The sequence below is a fragment of the Oryctolagus cuniculus genome, chromosome 12, assembly GCF_051225735.1.
Source record: "Oryctolagus cuniculus isolate XC-2025 breed Fujian yellow rabbit chromosome 12, ASM5122573v1, whole genome shotgun sequence".
NCBI classification, from domain to species: domain Eukaryota; kingdom Metazoa; phylum Chordata; class Mammalia; order Lagomorpha; family Leporidae; genus Oryctolagus; species Oryctolagus cuniculus.
In genome coordinates this window covers 65395032-65415384 of record NC_142878.1, presented here as the reverse complement: position 1 = coordinate 65415384, position 20353 = coordinate 65395032, and the positions used below count along the sequence as shown (strand labels likewise).

Sequence of the window (20353 nt, the reverse complement as noted above, 5' to 3'; positions counted from 1 at the left end):
TATGCAAGTAAATGGAAAGGTATCCTGTGTTCATGGATTGGAATAATTATTATTAAAGTATCCATACTGCTCAAAGTAATCTACAGATGTAATACAATCCCTATCAAAATTTCAGTGATATTTTTCACAGAAAAATTCATAAGGAACCATAAAAGACCCAAAACACTCTTGACCTAAAAGAATAAAACTGGGGCATCACACTACCTGCATCAAAATATGTTACAGAGCTATAGTAGTCAAAAGAGCATGGTACTGGCATGAAATCAGATACGTAGATCAGTAGAACCTAGTAGAGAGAGAAATCCACACATTTCTGGTCGATTGCTTTTTGACAAAAGTGCTAAGAACATAAAGTAGGGAAAGGAGAGTTTCTTTATAAATATTGTTGGAGAAACTGAAGAATGAAATTGGACATATTGGGGGCTAGCGCTGTGACGTAGGGGATAAAGCCACCCGCCAGTGCTGGCATTCCATATTGGCACCGGTTCAAGTCCCAGTTGTTCTACTTCTGATCAGCTCTCTGCTAATGCACCTGGTGAAGCAGCAGAAAATGACCCAAGTCTTTGGATCCCTGCACCCATGTTGGAAACCCAGATGAAGCTCCTGGCTCCTGGATTCAAGTCTACCCAGCTCCTGTTGTTGTGGCCATTTGGGGAGTGAACCAGCAGATGGAAGATCTCTGTCTCTAACAGTGCCTTTAAAATAAATATATAATTTTTTTTTAAAGTGGAGGGACTAGCATTGTGGCATAGCAGGTTAAGCATCCACCTGTGATGCTGACATCCTCTGTGGTTGCTGGTTCAAGCCCTGGCTGCTCCAGTTTGAGTCCAGCTCCTGTTAACGGCCTGGGAAAGGCAAGGGAGGATGGCCCAAGTACTTGGGCCCCTGCACATACATGGAAGGCCCAGAGGAAGCTCTGGGTTCTGTTTTAGCCTGGCCCAGCCATAGCTGTTGCAGCCATTTGGGGCATGAATCTGGAGAGTATATCTTTCTCCCTCTGTTTCTCCCCCTCTCTCTGTATCTCTGTCTTTCCAATAAAATAAAAATATTTTTAAAAAAACAAACATAAATTAGACTGATCTCACGTCACATACGAAAGTCAACTTAAAATGAGTTAAAGACTTAAACATGGGGCCTGAAACTGTAAAACTACTGGAAGAAAATGTTGGGGAGTAGGGAACTCCATGATATTGGTCTAGACTATAATTTTCTTTTAACATTTATTTTTTTATTTGAAAGAGTTAGGAGGGACAGGGGGCCTGCACTATGTTATAGTGGGCTAAGTCTCTGCCTGTGGTGCCAGCATCCCATATGGGCACCAGTTTGAATCCCAGCTGCTCCTCTTCCAGTCCAGCTCTCTGCTATAGCCTGGGAAAGCAGCAAAAGGTGGTCCAAGTACTTGGACTCCTGCACCTGTGTGCAAGACCTGGAAGAAGCTCCTGGCTCCTGGCTTTCGATGGGCTCAGCTCTGGCCATTGCAGCCATTTGGGGATTAAACCAGGGGATGGAAGACCTTTCTCTGTCTTTCCTTCTCACTGTCTGTAACTCTACCTCTCAAATAAATAAATAATAAAATATTTTAAAAAGAAAAATGAAGTGGCCAGGCCACTTCCCAAATGGCCACCTTGGCTAGATCTGGACCAGGCCAAAACCAGGAGCCAAGAACTCCATCCTGGTCTCCCACATGAGTGGCAGGGACCCAAGAACTCAGACCATTTTCTACTGCTTTCCCAGGTGCATTAGCAGGGAGCTTGTTTGCAAGTGGAACAGCCAGGACTCAAACCAGCATTCATATGGAATGCTGGTGTCTTAGGTGGTGGCTTAACTCACTGTGCCACAATGCTGGCACCTGGACAGTGAATTTTTTAATGGCAACCCCAAAAGCATTAGGCAACAAAAATAAAAGTAGAGAAATGGGATTGGCCAGCATTCTGCCCCAGCAGGTTAAGCTGCTGCTGATTGCCAGCATCCCATGTAGGCACCCATTGGAGTGCCATCTGTTCTACTTCCAATCCAGCTCCCTACCAGGGAAAGCAGCGGAAGATGACCAGAGTGCCTGTTTCCCTACTACCGTATGAGAGAACTGGATGGAGTTCCAGACTTCTGACTTTGGCCCAGCCTAGCTTCAACTGTTGTGGCCATTTGGAGAGTGAACCAGCATATGGAAAATCCCTCTCTTTCCCTCTCTGTGTGTGACTGTCTCTTTCAAATAAGTAAATAAACCTTTTAAAAAACGAGAAAGAGAAATGGGAGTACATCAACTAAAAAGCTCTGCACACCAAAGGAAATAATCATCAGAATGAAAAGACAACCTATAGAATTGAAAAAAAATTTGCAGACCATATGTCTGTTAAGGAGTAAATATCTTCTCTATTAAGGAACTCGGTGGCAAGAAAACAAATAATTAAAATATGGGCAGTGTCCTGAAGTAGACATTTCTCAAGATTTCCAGGGTTGGGCATTTGGCCTAGCAGTCATGTTTATATCCATGTTGGAGTGCCTAGGTTCAATACCTGGTTACAGCTCCTGACTCCAGCCTCATGCTTTGCAGACCCTGGGAAGCAGCAATGGTGGTTCACATAATTGGTTTCCTGCTATGCATGTGGGAGCCCTGGTTTGAGTTCTCAGTTCCCATGCTCAGTCCTATCTGGTCATGGCCATTGTGAGCTTTTGGGAAGTGGGCCAGTGCATGGAACTCTTCTCTTATCTCTGCCTCTCAAATTAATTAAAAAACCAACATCAAATGGCCAATGATATATATATATGTATATGTATATGTATATGTATATGTATGTATGTGTATATATATATATATATCATCATCACTAATCATCAAGGAAATATTAATGAAAACTACAACGAGCTATCCCTTCACACCTGTTAAAATGGCTATTATCAGGGCCAGCGCTGTGGTATAACAGGTAAGCTTTTTCTGAGGCGTTGACATCCCGTATGGGCTCCGGTTAGAGTCGCAGCTGCTCCTCTTCTGATCCAGCTTCCTGCTAATGTGCCTGGAAAAGCAGTGGAAGATGACCCAAGTGTTTGGGCCTACACCCATGTGGGAGACACAGATGATGAATCTCCTGGCTCCTGCCTTCAGACTGGGTCAGCTCTGACCATTTGGGGAGTTACCCAGCAGGTGAAAATGATCTCTCTCTAATTCTGCCTTTTAAATTAATAAGTAAGCCGGCGCCGTGGCTCAATAGGCTAATCCTCCACCTTGCGGCGCCGGCACACCGGGTTCTAGTCCCGGTTGGGGCGCTGGATTCTGTCCCGGTTGCCCCTCTTCCAGGCCAGCTCTCTGCTATGGCCAGGGAGTGCAGTGGAGGATGGCCCAGGTGCTTGGGCCCTGCACCCCATGGGAGACCAGGAAAAGCACCTGGCTCCTGGCTCCTGGATCAGCGCGGTGCGCCGGCTGCAGCGGCGGCCATTGGAGGGTGAACCAACGGCAAAGGAAGACCTTTCTCTCTCTGTCTCTCTCTCTCACTGTCCACTCTGCCTGTCAAAAAAAAAAAAAAAAAAAAAAAAAAAAAAAAAAAAAATTAATAAGTAAATCTTTTTTTTAAGGCTTTTATTAAGAAAGGGAAAACTGGAGGCCAGCATTGTGGTGAAGCATTTCTGGTGTTCTATATAGGACCCAGTTTGAATTTTTTTTTTTTTTTTTACAGGCAGAGTTAGACAGTGAGAGAGACAGAGAGAAAGTCTTCCTTCCATTGGTTCACCCCCCAAATGGCCACTACGGCTGGCTGCACCAATCTGAAGCCAGGAGCCAGGTGCTTCCTCCTGGTCTCCCATGCGGGTGCAGGGCCCAAGCACTTGGGCCATCCTCCACTGCCTTCCCGGGCCACAGCAGAGAGCTGGACTGGAAGAGGAGCAACTGGGACAGAACCTGATGCCCCAACTGGGATTAGAACCCAGGGTGCCAGCACCGCAGGTGAAGAATTAGCTTAGTGAGCTGCGGCGGCAGCCTTTTTTTTTTTTTTGACAGAGTTAGAAAGGTCTTCCTTCCATTGGTTCACCCCCCAAAATGGTTGCTGTGGCCGGCGCTGTGCCGATCCAAAGCCAGGAGGCAGGTGCTTCCTCCTGGTCTCTGATGTGGGTGCAGGGCCCAAGCACTTGGGCCATCTTTCACTGCCTTCCCAGGCCACAGCAGAGAGCTGGACTGGAAGAGGAGCAACCAGGACTAGAACCCAGAGTACCAGTGCCGCAGGCGCAGGATTAGCCTAGTGAGCCGCGGCACCGGCCCAGTTTAAATTTCTGATCTAGTGCTCTGCCAGTGCACTTGGGAGGGCAGCGGAAGATGACCCAAGAACTTGGGCCCCAACCATTCACGTGAGCAACCTGGTTGTAGGTCCAGGCTTCTAGCTTCAGCAGTTGTGGCCATTTGGAGAGTGAACTAGTGGATGGAAAATACTCTCCATCTGTCTCTCTTTCTCTAATTCTGCCTTTCAAATAAATAAGTGAATCTTAAAAAGGGGCAGATATTATTGCAGACTGTTGATATCATGTAAATTAGTAAAGCCATTATAGAAAACAGTATTGAAGGTCCTCAGAAAATTAAAAATAAAACTATATGGTGCAGCAGTCCCACTACAACCAAAGAAAATCAGTATTTCAGAAAAAGATCTGCATTCCCATGTCAATTGCAGCTTTGGCTTAGATAAGATAGGGACTCAATCTAAATGTCCATCAACAGAAGAAAATGTGGTATACATATATATAATTAAATGCTGTTCAGTCTTAGAAAGGAAATCCTGTCATCAGTTTTTTGTTATTTTTAGAGATTTATTTGAAAGAGTTACAGAGAAAGAGAGACAAAGGAAAAAGAGCATCCATCTGCTAGTTTGTTTACTCCCCAAGTGGCTGCAATGGCTGCAGCTGGGCCAGGTCGAAGTCAGGAGCCAGGAACTTCATCTGATTCTCACATGGGTGCAGGGCCCAAACACTTGGGCCATCTGCTGCTGCTTTCCCAGGCACACTAGCAGGGAGCTGGATCAGAAGTGGAGCAGCCAGAACTCGATCTGGTGCCCACATGGCATGCAGCTGTTGTAGGCAGTGGCTTAACCCACTGTACCTCAGTGCTGGCCCCAATCCTTTCATTCTTGATAACATAGAGGAGCCTGGAAGAAATTATGTCAGGTGAAATAAACCAGGAACAGAAAAACAAATTCTGCATGATCTCACTTATATGTGGAATCTAAAAATGTTGAATTCTTTTTTTTTTTAAAGATTTATTTATTTATTTGAAAGGCAAAGTTACAGAGAGAGAGGGAGAGATCTTCCATCTGCTGATTTGTTCCCCAGATGGCCACAACGGCCAGAGCTGGGCTGATCCCAAACCAGGAGCCAGGAGCTGCTTCTGGGTCTCTCACGTAGGGGCAGGGGCACAAGCACTTGAGCCATCTTCTGCTTTCCCAGGCCATAGCAGAGAGCTGGCTCAGAGCAGAGGAACAGCCAGCTCTCAAACTGGCACCCATATGGAATACCGGCACTGTAGGCTGTGGCTTTATCCACTATGCCACAGCGCCAGCCTCCAAAATGTTGAACTCTTAGCAGCAGAGGTTAGACTGATGGCTGTTAGGGGAGAGAGGGTTATAGGGGAAATGTTGGTTCCAGATATTAAAAAAATTTGTTTCAAAGATTTTATTTATTTGAGAGGTAGAGTTACAGAAAGTGAGAGGGAGAGACAGAGAAAAGTCTTACATCCACTGGTTCACTCCCCAATGGCTGCAGTGGCCAGAGCTGCACCGATCCAAAGCCAGGACCAAGAACTGCTTCCAGGTCTCCCATGTGTGTACCGGGGCCCAAGTGCTTGGGCCATCTTCCACCGATTTCCCAGGCCATAGCAGAGAGCTGGATCGGAAGAGGAGTAACCAGGACTAGAATTGGTGCCTACATGGGATGCTGGCGCCACAGGTGGAGGATTGGCCACAGTGCTGGCCCATAAAATTTTTTCTTAATTAAGTTATTTGACTTTTCTCTCAAAAAGTCTTATTTGTTGTGTGAATGTGCTAGTTAGAGTTACAAAAGATGAAAGATTGTCAGACCTCAAGATCTTTACTTAAGATACTTCATGCGGTACGTTTTAACAACTGATATTTGTATGTTTCCAGCAGGAAGATGATTTGAAATGGGTAGAAGAGAATGTTCCTTCTTCTGTGACAGATGTGTAAGTTTTTGAATCATTACCACAAGAATCATATTTCAAAGTTCTGTATTTTTATTAATTTAAATGAATAAACTGAAGAAGAAGAGCTAGATCTTAATGAAAAGATATTGACAAGTTGGGAAAAATAAACAAAAATATTATACATTCAGGTGACATATCTGCTTAGAAAGATTTAGCATAGATCTTTCTAAAATCAATAGGGTAATTTGAGTCCCTTTCCATGGGTGTAATTTAATAAAATATTGATCCTGTCACATTATAGAATATTTTGTGTTTTCTATATAATTTCAGTAACTCAGATTTTAATTTTATTTCCTTTTTTTCTGAAAAGACCGTTAAGAATGTGAAAAACTTAGATAATTACAGTGTGCTCTAATTGCATTCATTACTCCACTGTACTCTGAACTACTTATGGCTGTATTTTACATTGTTTAATTTGGTATTTCTGTCTCTGCAGAGCACTTCCGGCCCTGCTGGATTCAGATGAGGTTAGTAATCAAATCATGTGTATAAACTCTGTGTGGATCTGGTGACTTAACAGGAAGTCATAAATTCTTTGTCCAGGGAGGTTCTCTTTGACTTGGTAATGACCTCAAGAACTGTGGTTGGTAGGGTTGGAAAAGAGTAAGTGTGGAAATACTAATACTATAGCTGACATCGTCAAGGATGTTTCCTTTTTTATGCTTGTCTGTTTGGTAGTGTTTTTATTTAAATTGGTTAACAAACACTGTATTCATCATTGTCTAGCTCCTTTGTCTTTAAGAGGGTAAAATCTAAACAAAAATAATAAAAGAAAAAAAAGTTGAAATTTAAACCTAATGTCAGAACTGATATTGTAGTGTGGCAGGTAAAACTGCCAATGCAACACTGGCATCTCAAACACTGGTTTATGTCCTGGCTGTTCCTCCCAGTTCTGCTCCCTGCAAATGGCCTGGGAAAGCAGTGGAGGATGGCTCAAATCCTTAGGCCTCTGTTCACCCACATGGGAGACCTAGATGGGGCTCCTGACTCCTGGCGTAGGCCTGCCCCAGCATAGGCCATTGCAGCCATCTGGGGAGTGAATCAGTGGATGAAAGATCTTTTTTTCTGTAACTTTTTTTTTTTTTAAGATTTATTTATTTTTTTATTTGAAAGTCAGTTACACAGAGAAAGAAGTCTTCCATCCGCTGGATCATTCCCCAATTGACTGCAATGGCCAGAGCTTCACCGATCTGAAGCCAGGAACCAGGAGATTCTTCAGGATTTCCCGTGCGGGTGCAGGGGCCCAAGGACTTGGGCCATCTTCTACTGGTTTCCCAAGCCATAGCACAGAGCTGGATCAGAAGTGGAGTGGCCGGGACTCGAAGTGGCACCCATATGAGATGCCAGCACTGCACTGTGGCTTTACCCACTACACTGCAGTGCTGGCCTTAACTCTGCCTTTCAAATAAATAAATCTTAAAAAAAAAGTATTTGAATCTAGTATCAGTGAAAATAAATGAAATTATTGAGAAAGGAATATAGTAGATCAAAATGAAAAATGTTATTTTATATCACCTACTGTTGTTCCTATGTCACTGCCATAATAATCAGCACCTCTCTTTTGCCTTGTTTTAAAGAGTTATTTAATTATTTGAAAGGCAGAGTTACAGAGAGGCAGGGCAGAGAGAGAAGGTCTTCCATCTGCTGGTTCACTCTCCAAATGGCCTCAGAGGCTGGAGCAGAGCTGTTCTGCACCCAGGATCCAGGAACTTCTTCCGGTTCTCCGACGTGGGTCCAGGGGACCAATACTTTTTTTTTGTTGTTGCATATTTTACTGGTTTTTTTTTTTTTTTTTTTTTTTTTTGTAGTGGCCATGCTAACAGGTGTGAGTTTATATCTCATTGTGGTTTTAACTTGCATTTCTGTGATAGTTAATAATGTAATAATGATGAACATCTTTCATGTACCTATTGGCCATTCATGTGTTTTTTTGTGAAATGTCTAATTCAAGTCCTTTGCACATTTTAAGACTGGATTAGTTTCTTTACTATTGAGTTTTAAGAATTCTTACATATATTGGACATTGATTCCACGTTGGATATATGATTTGCAAATAATTTCTCCATTCCATAGGTTGGCTTTCATTCTGCTGATTATTTCCTTGGCAGTGCAGAGATTTTTCAGTTTGATCTGGTTCTGTTAGTCTGTTTTTGTTCTGGTTGCTTGTGCTTTTGGTGTTGTTCTTAAGAAATCATTGCTGGAGCCACTATGTGGTACATTGTGTTAAATTGTAACCTGTGATGCCAGTATACCCTGTTAGAGCACTGGTTCAAGTCCCTGCTGCTCTGCTTCCAATCCAGTTCCCTGCTAATGTGTCTGGGGAAAGCAGCAGATGACCCAAATTCTTGGGCCCTTGTCACCCATGTGGGAGACCCAGATAAGTTCCACGCCTCTGGTTCTGGCCTAGCCCAGCTACAACCTTTGTGACTATTTGGGGAGTGAAAAGATGGAAGATCCCTTTCTCTCTCTGTCTCTCCCACCTCTCTCTCTCTCTTTCTTTCTGCCTTTCAAATAAATTAAATAAATCTTTTTTTTAAAAGATTTTTTAAAAGATTTATTTAATTTATTTGAAAGAGAGAAGGAGAGACCGAGAGAAAGGTCTTCCATCCGCTGTTCACTCCCCAATTGGCTGCAATGGCTGGAGCTGTGCTGATCCGAAGCCAGGAGTGAGGAGCTTCCTCTGGGTCTTCCCATGTGGGTGCAGGCGCCTAAGGACTTGGGCCATCTTCTACTGCTTTCTCAGGCCATAGCAGAGAGCTGGATCAGAAGTGGAACATCCAGGACTCAAACTGGTGCCCATCTGGGATGCTGGCATTGCAGACGGCGGCTTTATCTGCTTCGCCACAGTGCCAGCTCCCTTTTTTTTTTTTTAAATCATTGTCAACACTAATGCTTCTTAAGCTTATGTTTGGGACTGGCATTTGGCACAGCAGTTAAGATGCTACCTGGAACACTACATCCTGTGTCGGAGTCCTAGATCCACTTCTGATCTTGTTTCCTGCTAAATGTGCCCTGGGGGGTGGGAGGGACAGCAGATTGTGGTTCAAATCATTTGGCCCCCTGCCACCCACCTAGGAGACCCAAATTGAGTTCTGGGCACCCCATTTCAGCCTGGCCCAACCCTGGACGTTAAGAGCATTCAGAGAGTAAATTAGCAGGTAGAAGATTTCTCTCTATTTTTATATCTCTCTGCTTTTCGAGTAAATAAATTAAATTTTTAAATCCCCTCAAAAATTTTTTGAAAGAAAGCCTATGGTTTTTTCTAGGAGTTTTGCAATTCCGCATAGGTTTAAGTCTTTAATCTGTTTTGAGTTGATTTTTTATATGGTGTAAGATTAGAGTTGCATTTCATTATTTTGCATGTGAATATCCTGTTTTTCCAGCATTGTTTGTTGAAGAAACTGTTCTTTCTTCTGTAGTCTTGGCACTGTTTTTAAAGATCATTTATTTGATTGTGTGTGTGTAGATTTATTTCTGAGCTATTTTGTTCCCTTTGTCTATATGTCTGTCTGTATGCCAGTACTCTACTGTTTTAATTACCATAGCTATGTAATATATTTTGAAGTCTGGCAGTGTGATGCCTCCAGCTTTGTTCTTTCTCAAATTACTTTTGCTGTTGGAGTCTTATTTTTTGGTTCCTTATGAATTTTAGTTTTTTTTTCCCCATTTCTGTCAAAAATGCCATTGAGATTTTTGACAAGGATTGCATTACATAGGTAGATTACTTGGGGTAGTGTGTATATTTTAGTGATATTAGTTTTTCCCAATCCATGAACATGGTCCTTTGCTGTTAGTATTCAAATTCAGGCAAGACAGAAACCTGTCCCTTCAGGAGTTTTGGAAAAGTCAGAATGTGGGATGTACCTTCCAGTGTTTTCCTTTCCTCCCCAGGGAGCAGCCAGGAGCTGAGGGGTTCCTTCAGCTCTCTTGGTGCTGTGCCATGTTAAGGGAATGGATCATGGTGAGAGAGTACCTTTGCATTTTCTTGATTGGTTTCATTCTCCCCACGGTGTAAGAGTCCTTCAGCTGGATTCTGGGTTTCTCACAAAGGGACTGTCCCATGTCTTGTTGAATCTGTGTGTTTGTGTCTGTGGAGGGAAGGAGGGCATTCCTGACCTGCTGTCTTGCGATACTACTCTCTGCAAAGCCTTTCCTTTTTTTTTTTTTCTTTTTTCTTTTTTTCTTTTTTTTAAGATTTATTTACTGGAGCCAGTGCTGTGGCATAGCAGGTAAAGCCACAGCCTGCATTCCATATGGGTGCTGGTTTGAGTCCCAGCAGCTCCACTTCTGATCCAGCTCTCTGCTATGGCCTGGGAAAGCAGTAGAAGATGGCCCAAGTCCTTGGGCCCCTGCACCCACGTGGGAGACCTAGAAGAAGCTCCTGGCTCTTGGCTTCAGATCAGCACAACCACCATTTGGGGAGTGAACCAGCGGATGGAAGACTCTGTCTCTTTCTCTCTCCCCCTTTCTGCCTCCCCCTCCGCCTCCTTTAAAAAAAAAAAAAAAAAAAAGATTTGTTTATTTATTTGAAAGGCAGAGTTACAGAGAAGCAGAGACAGTGAGAAAGAGAGGTCTTCCATCTGCTGGTTCACTCCCCAAATAGCTACAGTGGCAGGAGTTTGGCTGACCTGAAGCCAGGAGCCTGGAGCTTCTTCCAGGTCTCTTGGGCCATCTTTCACTGGTTTCCCAGCCATTGCAGAGAGCTGAAATGGAAGTGGAGCAACTGGGACTCGAACTGGTGCCCATTCTGGATGCTGGTGCTGCAGGTGGCGGCTTTACCCACTCCACTGTAGCACTGCCTCCAAGGCCTTTGCTTTTTTAACAATAATGAAAAATAATTGAATTGCAGGAGAAATAACATACATAAAGGACCAGGAATCAAAACAGCACCACCCTCTTCAAAAGTAACTTTGGATGCCAGAAAATTTGGGAACAATGCATTTGAATTATGAGAGGTTTTTTTTTTTTTTTTTTTTTTTTTTTTTTTTTTTTTTTTGACAGGCAGAGTGGACAGTGAGAGAGAGAGACAGAGAGAAAGGTCTTCCTTTGCCGTTGGTTCACCCTCCAATGGCCGCCGCAACCGGCGCGCTGCGGCCGGCGCACCGTGCTGATTCGATGGCAGGAGCCAGGAGCCAGGTGCTTTTCCTGGTCTCCCATGGGGTGCAGGGCCCAAGCACCTGGGCCATCCTCCACTGCACTCCCTGGCCACAGCAGAGAGCTGGCCTGGAAGAGGGGCAACCGGGACAGAATCCAGTGCCCCAACCGGGACTAGAACCCGGTGTGCCGGCGCCGCTAGGCGGAGGATTAGCCTAGTGAGCCGCGGCGCCGGCCGGTTTTTTTTTTTTTTTAAGTATGTATCTATTTATTTGAAATTCAGAGTTACAAAGAAAGGAAGAGACACAGAGAGATTGATCTTCCATCTGCTGGTTCACTCCCCAGGTGGCTGCAATGGCCAGGGCTGGGCCAGGCCAAAGCCAGGAGCCAAGAGCTTCATCCAGTTCTCCCACATGGGTAGCAAGGGCCCACGTAGTTGGGCCATCTTCCACTGCTTTTCTCAGGCCATTAACAAGGAGTTGGATCAGAAGTGAAGCAGCTGGGACACAAACCAGTGCCCATATGGGATGCCATCAGCGCAGGTGGTGGCTTTACCTGCTGTGCCACAATGTCAGCCCCAAGCAGAATTATTTTCAACCTTCTATACCAGACGAATCAATATGAGGGTGAAATCAAGAATGTTTTCAGTTACACCAGAAATGAAATAATTGACATCCTGTATCCATGTGTGGCTTTTCAGGAAAATAGTGGAAAGCAAAGAGCCTGGAGTTTATTCTAGGTCTTCCACATGGGTGCAGGGGCCCAAGGACTTGGGCCATCTTCTGCTTTCCTAGGCCACAGCAGAGAGCTAGATAGGAAGTGGAGCAGCCAGGACTCGAACTGGCACCTATATGGTATGCGGTGTTGCAAACAGTTGCTTTACCTGCTACACCAAAGTGCCAGCCCCAAGAGTTTACAGTTCCTATAATGCTGATTATCTTTGTCCACATCATTGATTAGGTTTTCAAGTTAAATTCCTGAATCAGAGGAGGTACAAGTTTTTATTAAAACTTAAGATTAAGTAGCTATTTGTTTAATTATCTGTTGACTCTGAAATGTACATTTCCTTCTGAGTTGTGGTTTGCTATCCAGAAAGCTGGAGATTTTGATTGATTTAATTTTCTCAACATTTTCATGAATGTTTAAGGAGCCATTGATCTAAATATTTAATTGACAAAAATCCTTGTGGAAAATGTGTGTTTGACTAGTGTGTGTAGAGATATTTGAAATATAATTACTATACCTAGGTGGGCAGGTCTACTACTAGTGACACCCTCATCCCACATCAGAGTGCTGATTAAGCCCCAGCTGCTTCCCTTCTGATCCATCTTCCTGCTAATGATGGCTTACATACTTGGACCCCTATTTCCCATGTGGGAGGCCTGGACAGAGGCATGGGCTCCTGGCTTTCACCTTACCCAGCCCTTGCTATTGCAGGCGTTTGGAGAGTGAACCAGCAGATGAAGATATCTCTGTCTCTTTGTCTAGCTGCCTTTCAAGTAGATGAGCATAAATAATTATTAAATTTTTTTCTTCCTAGGAACGAATGATCACACACTTTGAAAGGTCCAAAATGGAGTAAAGAATGGGAAGATTGGCAGTTCAAGATGTTTAGTATCAGGGAAGAGATCAGCCCCTGTGTCAGTCTTCTACACTGCTCTGTGAGATTAAAGGAAGCAATGACATCCTGATCTGTTCCTTGATCTTTGTGCACTGGAGCTGGCGAGAGGTGTCAGAACAAGGAGAGCATCTTACTGAAAACAATTTCATAGGATGAGAAAAATCTGCAAGCTTCTCATTTACAACATTGATGCCCCTGTCCCTCCCCAGCCCTGACATGGATGTTTATGCAACTTATCTATGTTGTTCCTGAACTTCCTGTGTTTCAGTTGTTTAATCTGTCAAACTAAAAAGTTTAACGCCTTCAAAAGGACTGTATCATCAACACCATGATGTGTAATCTCCAGGAGCAACTGCCTGTAATTTTTATTTATTTAGGGAGTTACATGGGTGATGGGGGAAATTGGTAATTATCTTTTGGTTTCCTGGGAAGTCAAGGTTACATCTTGCAGAGATTGTTTTGAGAAAAAGGGGCCCCTTCTGAGTTAAGGTGCCATGGTTGTATAAATAATTGAAAGAAAAAGAAACTGTTACAGTGTGATTCAGATCATATAAAAACAAAATCAAGTGCAATTTTGTTTACAAAATGGTGTATATTGAAGATTTTTCTATTTCAGATGTACTTTAAAGAGAAATATTTGCTTAACTCTTTTGACATCTGCTATTGTGACATATCCCATTGCTGGCAATGTGGTGCACACTCCGAGACTTTTAACTACTGTTTTGTAAGCCTCCAAGGGCAGTGTGGCAGAGTCCTGGGCAGTGCTTTGTTGGCCTTCGTGCTTTCCACTGTGTGTTGCATTAGCTGCAGAGCGGTGCTCCGTCTCACGTGCTAAGAGAGAGCATCTTGCCAGAGCACCTTCAGAAGAGGGAGCTGCAAGAAAGGAAACAGGTGCAGGGGGCTTCATTTCAGTGATTGTTGCCTGAAGTAGCGTGGCGCTCCTGGACTGCTGCTCCTTCCTCAGGGTTGCAGGCTTGACTGGTCCAGTATCTGGCGGTAGTTTAGAAGCTGTTTATAAGGGATGTCACACGGTGATGGGATTCACTTGAAGCACTATATTTCTGTTTTAATGGTTTTATCCAATTTGCCTTCCCAAGAGTTTTGTTCTACATAAGTTCATGCCACTTTTTAATATAAAAATTTTAACAAAAATTAATAGATTTTTCTCATTTTTTCCATACTCTCTCAAAAGAACCTTCTGTCTTCCATATTCTCTTGGGGACATTTTCTTTTCACGGCTTTTATTCTGGATTATCTTGCTTTCTGTTGAAACCAGTAAGTACACTGCCCACATGACCACTGTTCACTGGCTCCTGCTGTGGTGGAAGTGCTAACATGTATGTACCATTTCTCTATAGCTCTTTGGTGATTTTTTAAGAAGTCACCAAGGCAGTATCTCTAAGGAACAACAGTATGAGTAGCTGACTATATTTTTGTGCCAATAATACATTAGCAACAAGCTGGTGGTTTTGTCTTGTGTTGCTGTTGCACAGTAATAAGAGTTACAATGCAACAAGGCAGTTGATCAGTGTACTTTATAGGGCTTGATGTTGACTTGAGACTAGCAGAAAGCCCTATTATATAAAATAAGAGTGTATAGTTCAAATTTTAGACCCTGGGGTCTGCTAATTCCAGCTGTTGTTTACTGTTACTGGGACTGGAAATAGTTTTTTATTTCTTAGGACAGATCCAGAAGGAATTTGTAGTTTCACAGTGACCTATTTATTTTGGTGGTTTGCTTAGGCCTGGAACTAAAAGGTACTAGACCTTCTTCCAGCTCCGCTCTGGTAATTCTAAATTTTCAAGAAGGTGACCAACTTCTGTGGGAAAAATATCATAATATAAGGTTTGCTTAGCAATTTCTGTTTATTCTGGCTACTTGAAAATACTCTTTCATTGCCTTCAGAATAGCATTTGGTAAAGGTGGCACAAGGATCCCTACATTTATAATATAAAAACAAAATGACCAGGACCAGTTTTTTGTTTTGTTTTGTTTTTCACAGGCAGAGTTAGACAGTGAGAGAGACAGAGAGAAAGGTCTTCCTTCCATTTGTTCACCCCCCAAATGCTGCTAACGCTGGCACTGCGCTTCCTCCTGGTCTCCCATGTAGGTACAGGGCCCAAGGACCCGGGATATCCTCCACTGCACTCCCGGGCCACAGCCCTGCAGGCGCAGGATTAGCTAAGTGAGCTGAGGCTCCGGCCTGTTTTAACATATACTATAATCAGCCTTTTCTTTAACATTTTTGCTTTCAACTCAAATGCTAGTCTTGAGATATATGTTTTTGTAGGGACAATTACCAAATACAAAAATTCTTGCAGCTCAGATTTAGCTTTTTTGTTTTTCAAGTCTCCAGGGTGAATACTAAGGTAACCTCAGACAGTACAGAACCATTAGGATGGAAGAGCCGTGTCACTGCTTCCTAAAAGGAATATTAAGATTTAAGATTCAGCTTGTTAGACTTAATTGGTAGGAATGTATTTACCAATTTAAAAAGAGCTTTATTTTTCTATCTTCCAAGACACCAACCTCTGGCTGCATGTTAGAAATGCTCCTTTGAGGGCCCTGTGCTGAGTCAAAATCTGCATTATAAGAGTGTCTCCAGGTGATCTGTGTGTGCATTAAATTTGAGAAGCACTAGCCTGTTCAAGGTGGTCACTGACGGGACATTGGGCAATCAGACATCTTTGTTTCTGTGTCTGGGCAGCAGGGCAGTGGCATCTGTCCGCTGAGTAGTTCAGGGATGCTGCTAAGCATCCTAGCATTGCCAACAGAGACCTCTCCCCGCCCCCATTATCCTGCCCTCAGTGTCAACAGTGCTACAGGTCTACAGTTGAGAAACCAGCCTGGAAAGGTAAAGCTTGTGTGCAGACTCACCTTGGGGATTTGGCTAAAACACACACCGCTGTTCCCCTCCATAAATTGATTCAGTAGAGCTACAGTGAGGCCCGAGACTTCATCACAGGTGATGCTGTTGCTTCTGGTCCGGAGCCCCACACTTTGAGAACCTGGGGATCCAAGGATTAACTCTCCTAAGGTACAGCTGAATTTTCTAAATGCCAGATCTCCATCCCAAGTCTGACGCTAAAGTACGAATACTTAACCGCCACGTTCATTGCCTAAGACAGAGCTAAGATTCAAATTTCTTCTTCCTTTCAAGCCCTTAGCTACTTTAGGCACCACCACGGAGAAACTAGGTCCAGGGCGAAGATAGGAACCTGGGCGCCAGCAAATTCCTTGAGGGGACTTTGGGAGCCAGGACGGAAGGGGCGGGACCTAGACTGCGGAAGGGGCGGGCGCAGCCGGCAGGAAGTCCGGGCTTGACGATGGCTGTGTTGCTGAAGGCCCTGTAGTGGGGGGTCCTGGGCCGAATCTCGGTCTACCCCTAACCCGGCCTCGTTCAGGCCACAAGCCTGCGGGACGCAGGGCGAGACGAGGGCGGCGCTTGTCTGCTCGCCGCCATGCACGACGCTTTCGAGCCGGTGCCGATTCTGGAAAAGCTGCCTCTGCAGATCGACTGTCTGGCTGCCTGGGGTGAGCCGAGGGGCGGCGGGGTCGAGGCCAGGTCAGGGCGGGAGCAGCTGGGACCTTTAGCTAGGCTGGGCAAGTGGACAGGCATCTGGCTGTATGCACTCTGGTCGGATGCTCCCCGAGAAGGACCTGGATGACGGAGGGCGGAGGGATGACCGCCGGCCGTAGACAGCGATGTCCCTGGGGCTGCTTGGGCGATCCCTAGCGACCTAGGCATTTTAGGGACGTGCCGCTTCCGTTTGCTCTGTGCGTAGTTAGAGGCTGAGCTTTCCTTATTAATTGTGCTCAGTTTGGGCCCGTGTTGTTTCCCAAGCAGTCTTTTGCGTAGAGGACAACAAAGTGGGAAAATTTCAGTCTGCCAGGGACTTGAACTTGTCCAAAGGATTGTGTTGTTTTCTAGGTGAAAGACAGCACTGGTCTTTAGACATGGAACAAGTTAACGCTATGCACTTTTTTCCCCCTTAGTGATCACTCATACATCTACTTCTCATTTTTGTAGGTGGCTCACATAGTACTCTAAGCTTTTAACCTAGCCAGGTAGTTGATTGCTTTGTATTCAAAGTGTCCAGGTTGTCTAACTCTGTAGGTAGAAGAGCATCATACCAGACTGCATGACACCTAACCCATAAGCATTATCATAATCCTCTTGGAATTGGCTAGTGCAGAAGGCATGGTCAGGCATCTCTTGTGTGCTCTGGGATACAAATGAAAGTTGCAGAGGTCCAAACCTTGACTATTAGCTGGGAGTGGTTGTGTCTGATAACAGCCAACAAAGAAATAATTTCAGTCTGTCCCACTAGTGTTCAGGTCCTGGAAACTAAGGACCACAAAAAGTGGCTCATAACTTTAAGCAGATCTTATCCTGAACTAGGTGCCCCTGATGGCGGTGTGGAATCTTAGTGGTGGCTGGCATCCTGCACACTCTGTTGACAGTGCTGTTCACTCGTCTGTGCAGAGTTCTTCCTGGCCTTTGCAGTGGGATTCCCTTCCTCCCTTCCATTTTGCACACCCCCACCCCCCAATGCATGGAGTTCATTTGTTACAATCTTCATGTAGATGTGGGCCCCTCTAAAATCACACCTCCCTACTGAGCTCTCTTGGGCCTTTGGATTAAGAAATAATCCTACTTCCTCCAGACATCTCAAGAAAACCTCCATTTCCTGCTGTGAATTGGTCTCAGTAAAAATTAAAAATGGAGCAAATAAAGAAATTAACAAAATGAAGGACCTGAGACTCTACAGAGGGCTTCATTCCCTGATTGCTCCCTCAAGTCTGTATTAGGTGCCTGCATGGTCCCCTTCCCTCTGCTGGGGACGGGAATACAAGGAGGAATGAGCATGCCCCTGCTTGTAGGACACACAGTGGGGGACAAGACCCAGGAACAGATGAGGATACAAGAGAAGTGACAGTGGAGGCATGTGCTGCCTGTTACTGTAACACGGTCAAGGGCGCCCAGCTCAGCTGAGCACAGATGCTTCTGACCAGGGCGGACACCACTGCCTGCCATGCTTGACCTGGCACATCTGAGTCATTGACTGTGGTCCCTGCACATCTCTTAGACTCGCTCACCAACTCCGCTTGCATAATGAAGATTCCTGTGCCTGTGCTTTTCAGGAACACGATTTTGAAGTGCCAGGCTTTCGGCCTGCCTCGGTTACTTACCAAGCCACAGAAATGCTCTTTGCCTCCTTGGGCGCTGTGAAAGATCCTGAGCTGCAGGAAGCCATGTACTGCCTCCTGCCTCCAACTACTTTGTTTTCATTCTTTCACAGCAAGAATCACTGCTCTTTCTAGTCATTGTGCCTTTTATTTGCATGTGTCCCTAGCTGGAAAGTGCATCCAGGAGCCAGATGACACAGGGCAGACAGCATTTGAGCAGGAAGGTATCTTAGAGGCAGCACAGGCCTTCCCCTGGGAAATGGAAATGAGGAGGACTCCACTCCAGCAAACCGTGATATTCCCCTGCATCCCGCAACCCAGCAGCTGGCCAGAAGCCTTGGCACAGTGTTGACTTTTCTCATCCTCGCACTCTGCATCCTTTCTATCAGCAAATCTTGTCTGTCATACCACCAGATTAAATCTGAAATCCAGTCATTTCTCTTCATCTGAGCGATTACTACTCATCTGTTTGAAAGGCAGAATCACATACAGAAGGAAAGAGAGAAAAAAAATATTGAGTAGTCTGCCATGCACTGGTTCACTCTCCAAAAGCCCATAATAGCTGAGGCTGGGTCAGGCCAAAGCCAGGAGCCTAGAATTCTGTCTGGCTCTGTCTGCCATACGGGTGCAGGGGCCCAAGCACTTGAGTTATCATTTGCTGCACTTCAGGATACATTGGCAGAAAGCTGGATCAGAAGTAGAGCTGGCACTCCAATATGGTGTGCAGCTTAATCCATTTGCACCACAGTGTCTGCCCCACTTATTAACTACTCTTGACACCATCATTTCTCTTTGTTTGCCTTTGTTCCATTTTAGTTGTTTTTGTTCATGGAGGTAGAATGGACCTTTGAAAACCTCAATCTGATCATACCTGCCTTTTGCTCAAACCCTCCAGTGGCATCACATCACATCTAGAATAAGTTCCCAAGTCCTTATGCTTGTTGGCAACGCCCAACACGATTAGCTTCTGGTCACTTCCTGACTTTATTTCCTGTACACCTCCCTCTTGCTTCTTTCTGGTACCAGTCTCACCATTTTCCTATTTTTTTTTTTTTTTAAGATTTATTTAATTTGTTTAAAAGGCAGTTACAGAGAGAGGGAGAAACAGAGAAAGAATCTTCCATCTGCTGGTTTACTCCCCAAATGGCTTCAATGGCTGGAGCTGGGCCAGGCCAGTGCCAAGAGCCAGGAGCTTCTTCCTGGTCTCACGTGGGTACAGGGGCCCAAGGACTTGGGCTGTCCTCCTCTGCTTCCCCAGGCCCATTAGCAGGGAGCTGGATTGGAAGTAGAGCAGCCAATATTCGAACCAGCACACATGTGGGATGCAGGCACTGTAGGGCATGGCTTTAACCCACTGTGCCAGAGCACCAGCCCCTATAAATTTAATTGTTATGGTTTCTCTTCACATAAGTAAGTTCCTTGGCCTGGTAGTCAAGACGCTGCTTGGGAGGCCAGTGTTGTGGCGTAGTGTGTTAAGCTGCTGCTTGCAACGTTGGCATCCCAAATCAGGTGCATCTTGAGTCCTGGCTGCTCTGCTTCCAATCCAGCTCCCTGCTGGTGCTCCTTGGAAAGCAGCAAGAGATGTCCCAATTATTTGAATCCCTGCCACCCAAGTGGGAAACCAAAATGGAATTCCTGGCTCCTGGCTTCAGCCTGGCCCATCCCCAACTGTTGTGGCCATTTGGGGAGTGAACCAGCAGTTTCTTCTTCTTCCTCTATCTGTGTCTCCCTCTCTCTCTGGTACTCTGCCTTTCAAATAAATGATATAAATCTTTTCCCAAAAAAAGACAATTGCTTGGGGCCTCTGCATTCTATATTAGACTGCCTGGGTTAAAGAGTCCCAGCTCTGTTTCCAATTCGAGCTTCTGGCTAATGCCAGTCCTTGGAAGTGCAAGTAATTAGGTCCCTGCCATCCATATGGGAGACCTGAATTAAGTTCCTGGCTCCTGGCTTTGGCCTGTCCCATCCTGGGGCATTTGGGGAGTGAGTGAACCAGCGAATGGGAGATTTGTCTAAGCTAGCTCTCTCTCTCTCTCTCTCTCTCTCTCTTTTTTTTTTTTTTTTTTTGTTTTCTCTTTCTACCTTTTGAATAAAGTAAATAAAAATTTAAAAAAGTAAGTTCCTTCAGAGCAAGAATTTTGTTTGGTATATTTACAAATTTAGCTGTATCTACATTTCCTGAAAAAGTTCCTGATTCAGTGGGTATTCATTAAATCTTTGATAAATTAATAATGATATTAATAGTAATGTCTTCTAT

The 20353-nt window shown here is 44.6% G+C and overlaps 2 protein-coding genes and 1 long non-coding RNA gene across 11 annotated transcripts in view; 2 read left to right on the top strand and 1 right to left on the bottom strand.

Annotated features, from left to right (window-relative positions):
- TMEM87A (transmembrane protein 87A) overlaps window positions 1–14057 on the top strand; it is a 49054-nt gene extending 34997 nt beyond the window's left edge. For 4 of the 7 annotated variants that reach the window (XM_070054059.2, XM_070054058.2, XM_070054056.2 and 1 more), the window contains exons 18-20: window positions 6114–6169; window positions 6627–6657; window positions 12825–14057. In XM_070054059.2, the coding sequence (XP_069910160.2) occupies window positions 6114–6169; window positions 6627–6657; window positions 12825–12866 (129 nt within the window). In that variant the 3' untranslated portion in view covers window positions 12867–14057. The remainder of the gene's footprint in view (window positions 1–6113; window positions 6170–6626; window positions 6658–12824) is intronic. The other 3 variants (XM_089310150.1, XM_089310151.1, XM_070054057.2) reach the window with 1 other exon arrangement.
- Window positions 14058–14637: 580 nt separating this feature from the next.
- LOC127483788 (uncharacterized) lies at window positions 14638–15903 on the bottom strand. The gene is made up of 2 exons (XR_007910445.3): window positions 15784–15903; window positions 14638–14725 (listed from the first exon to the last, which is right to left on the bottom strand). It is a non-coding gene; the product is annotated as an uncharacterized LOC127483788 (long non-coding RNA).
- Window positions 15904–16187: 284 nt separating this feature from the next.
- VPS39 (VPS39 subunit of HOPS complex) overlaps window positions 16188–20353 on the top strand; it is a 55279-nt gene continuing 51113 nt past the window's right edge. Inside the window, exon 1 of one of the 3 annotated variants that reach the window (XM_008269136.5) lies at window positions 16188–16440. In XM_008269136.5, coding sequence (XP_008267358.1) covers window positions 16368–16440 — 73 coding nt within the window. In that variant the 5' untranslated portion in view covers window positions 16188–16367. The remainder of the gene's footprint in view (window positions 16441–20353) is intronic. The other 2 variants (XM_089310148.1, XM_051822469.3) reach the window with 2 other exon arrangements.